Genomic DNA, 2,615 nt, shown 5'->3' on the forward strand with positions numbered 1-2,615 from the left:
ATGCCTTTTCCACATCCCTAGAGATCATGATATGGTATTTATCCTTTGTTTTGTTGATATGTATCACATTGATTGATATGTAAATATTGAACCATCCTTGCATGTCTAGAATAAATTCTACTTGATCATGGTGAATAATCCTTTTAATGTATTATCGAATGGCATTTGCTAGTATTTTGTTGAGGACTTTTGCATCTATGTTCATCAAGCATTAGCCTGTTTTTTGTTTTTGTTTTTGTTTTTCTTTAGTTTCTTTTTTCAGTTTTATTATCAGGCTAAGGCTGGCCTCATAGAATGCATTTGGAAGGTTTCCTTACTTTTCTTTTCTTTTTCTTTTTTTTTTTTTTTTTTTTTTTTTTGGAATTGTTCGAGGAGACTAGGTGTTAACTCTGATTAAATGTTTGATAAAATTCACCTGTGAATTCATCTGGTCCTGGATTTTGTTTTTTTGGGAACTTTTGATTCCTCATTTAATTTTGTTACTAGTAATTGGTCTGTACTGATTCAGTTTTGGAAGAATGTATGTTTCTAGGAATTTATCCAGTTTTTCTATGTTGTCCAATTTTCTGACATAGAATTTTTCATAGTAATCTCTTACAATCCTTTGTAGTTCTGTGGTGTTGGTTGTTACTTCTTCCCTTTTGTTTATGTTATTAAATGTGTCCTTTTTTTTCTTGATGTGTCTAGCTAAAGGTTTATAAATTTTATTTTTTCAAAGAACCAGCCCTTGGTTTTATTGATCTTTTCTAGTTTTTTTAAGTATGTATTGCATTTATTTCCACTCTGATCTTTATTATTTCATCTACTAGTTTGGGGTTTTGTTTGTTCTTTTTTTTTTTCAAGTGTAAGATTAGATAGTTCATTTGAGATTTTTCCTGTTTCTTCCTGTAGGCCAGTATTACTATGAACTTCCCTTTTTGAACTCTTTTAACTGTATCTCAAAGATTTTAAGTCTGTTTATTTCCATTTTAATTTCTCTATAGGTATTTTTGTTTTAATTTCTTCTTTGATTTTTTTTTTTCATTGACCAACTGGTTGCTTAGTACCATGTTGTTTATGTGTTTGTGTTTTTTCCTTTTTTTTTCCTTATGATTTATTTCTAATTGCTTACCAACTGTGCTCAGAAGACATGCATGGTATGATTTAAATCTTAAACTTATTGAGACTTGATTTGTGACCTAATATGTTATCCTTCTGGAGAATGTTCCACATGCACTTGAAAAGAATGTGTATTCTGCTGTTTTAGGATGGAGTGTTCTGTATGTGTCTCTTATGTCCATCTGATCTAAATCTCTTTCACAGAGACCATTTCCTATTGATTTCTTCCTGGAAGATCTATTCACTGATGTAAGTTGGGTGTTAAAGTTCCCCACTGTTACTGTATTACCATAAATTCCTCTTTTTATATCCATCAATATTTGCTGCATGTATTAGGTATTTACAATTGTTACACCCTCTTGAAGGATTAATCCCTTTATCATTTTACAATGCCCTTCTTTGTCTCTTACCACAGTCTTTCTTTTAAAGTCTATTTTGTCTGATATAAGTAGTGCTATCCTAGGTTGTTTTCATTGTTGTTTGCCTCCAAATGCATAACTGTTTTCTCATCCTTTCACTTTCAGCTATTTGTGTCTTTAGGTCTGTGGACCTGCTTTCGGACCTACTACATAAAGTAAGAATCCCACTCTTTAAGAAAAATATACAGATTTAGGTAAGAGTTTAAATTCTGAAAGATTCAAGCCTGACACCAAGCCTTTAGATTTCTTATGCTTCAATTCCAAAGGACCAGCGGATAGCATTTTTAGTATACAAAACTCCACTATGTTGTATAGCTCCTTTTCCCCTGGGTCAGACAGCTTTATTCTGCTTCATTAACCCCCTCTTTGCTCCTTGATGGATCTTGGAATCCAGTTTCCAGATTTTTGGATTTCCTTTAATAGGAAACTTCACAATCATTTCCTGGGGATTTGTGCAGATGAAAACAAATGGAGAATAAGATTCTTGACTCATGTCTGGATACTGTTCCTTAAACTGCTTCTGGGACAAGCAGTCAATGAGGTCCATACAGCCCAGAAGACAACCTGATGGATAGTCGTTGGGAAATTCCATGTCTCTCCCACGAAGAAGACAATATGTAGTCTGGAGTTCTGAGAGTTCTTGAGGGGAAGGTCTTTTGGCTGTGACTGCTATCCAAAGACGCCCTCTGTGAGGAAATGTACCAACTTCTGCCCTCCACCCTTTTGATCCCTCTGACAAGCAGAGAAGCCCAGGGCTAATGCATAGAGAGGCACCAGCCACCATCAAAGCCTTCCTGAAATTCTTGGTCCTGGATTCGCAACTGGTGCCAATAGGAGTTCAACTCTAGTTCTGATCCTGTCCACTGTTTTCTGGTTGTTTTTGTAGTTCCTCTCTGTTCCTTTCTTCTTGCTCCACTTTTTTGTAATTTATGAGTTTTGTAGTGTTATGTTTAGCTTACTTTTTATTTTTTGTCATCTATTACAGGTTTTGGGTTTGCAGTTACCATGACTGGTATTCTTCAACTCTTACTGGTTTTTGTTTTGTTTTGTTTTTACATTGTCTAACGTTCCCACAGTGAGTTCATCCTCTCTTTCCTC

The 2,615-nt window shown here is 34.6% G+C and overlaps 1 protein-coding gene across 1 annotated transcript; it reads right to left on the reverse strand.

Annotated features, from left to right (window-relative positions):
- Positions 1–1,826: 1,826 nt before the first annotated feature.
- On the reverse strand, positions 1,827–2,330 carry LOC115503945 (activating signal cointegrator 1-like). Its single transcript, XM_032594900.1, has one exon. The coding sequence runs from the start codon at positions 2,299–2,301 to the stop codon at positions 1,849–1,851; it is 453 nt and encodes a 150-aa protein (XP_032450791.1). The 5' UTR covers positions 2,302–2,330; the 3' UTR covers positions 1,827–1,848.
- Positions 2,331–2,615: the final 285 nt, after the last annotated feature.

This window comes from Lynx canadensis, chromosome A1 (assembly GCF_007474595.2).
Source record: "Lynx canadensis isolate LIC74 chromosome A1, mLynCan4.pri.v2, whole genome shotgun sequence".
Taxonomy (NCBI): Eukaryota; Metazoa; Chordata; class Mammalia; order Carnivora; family Felidae; genus Lynx; species Lynx canadensis.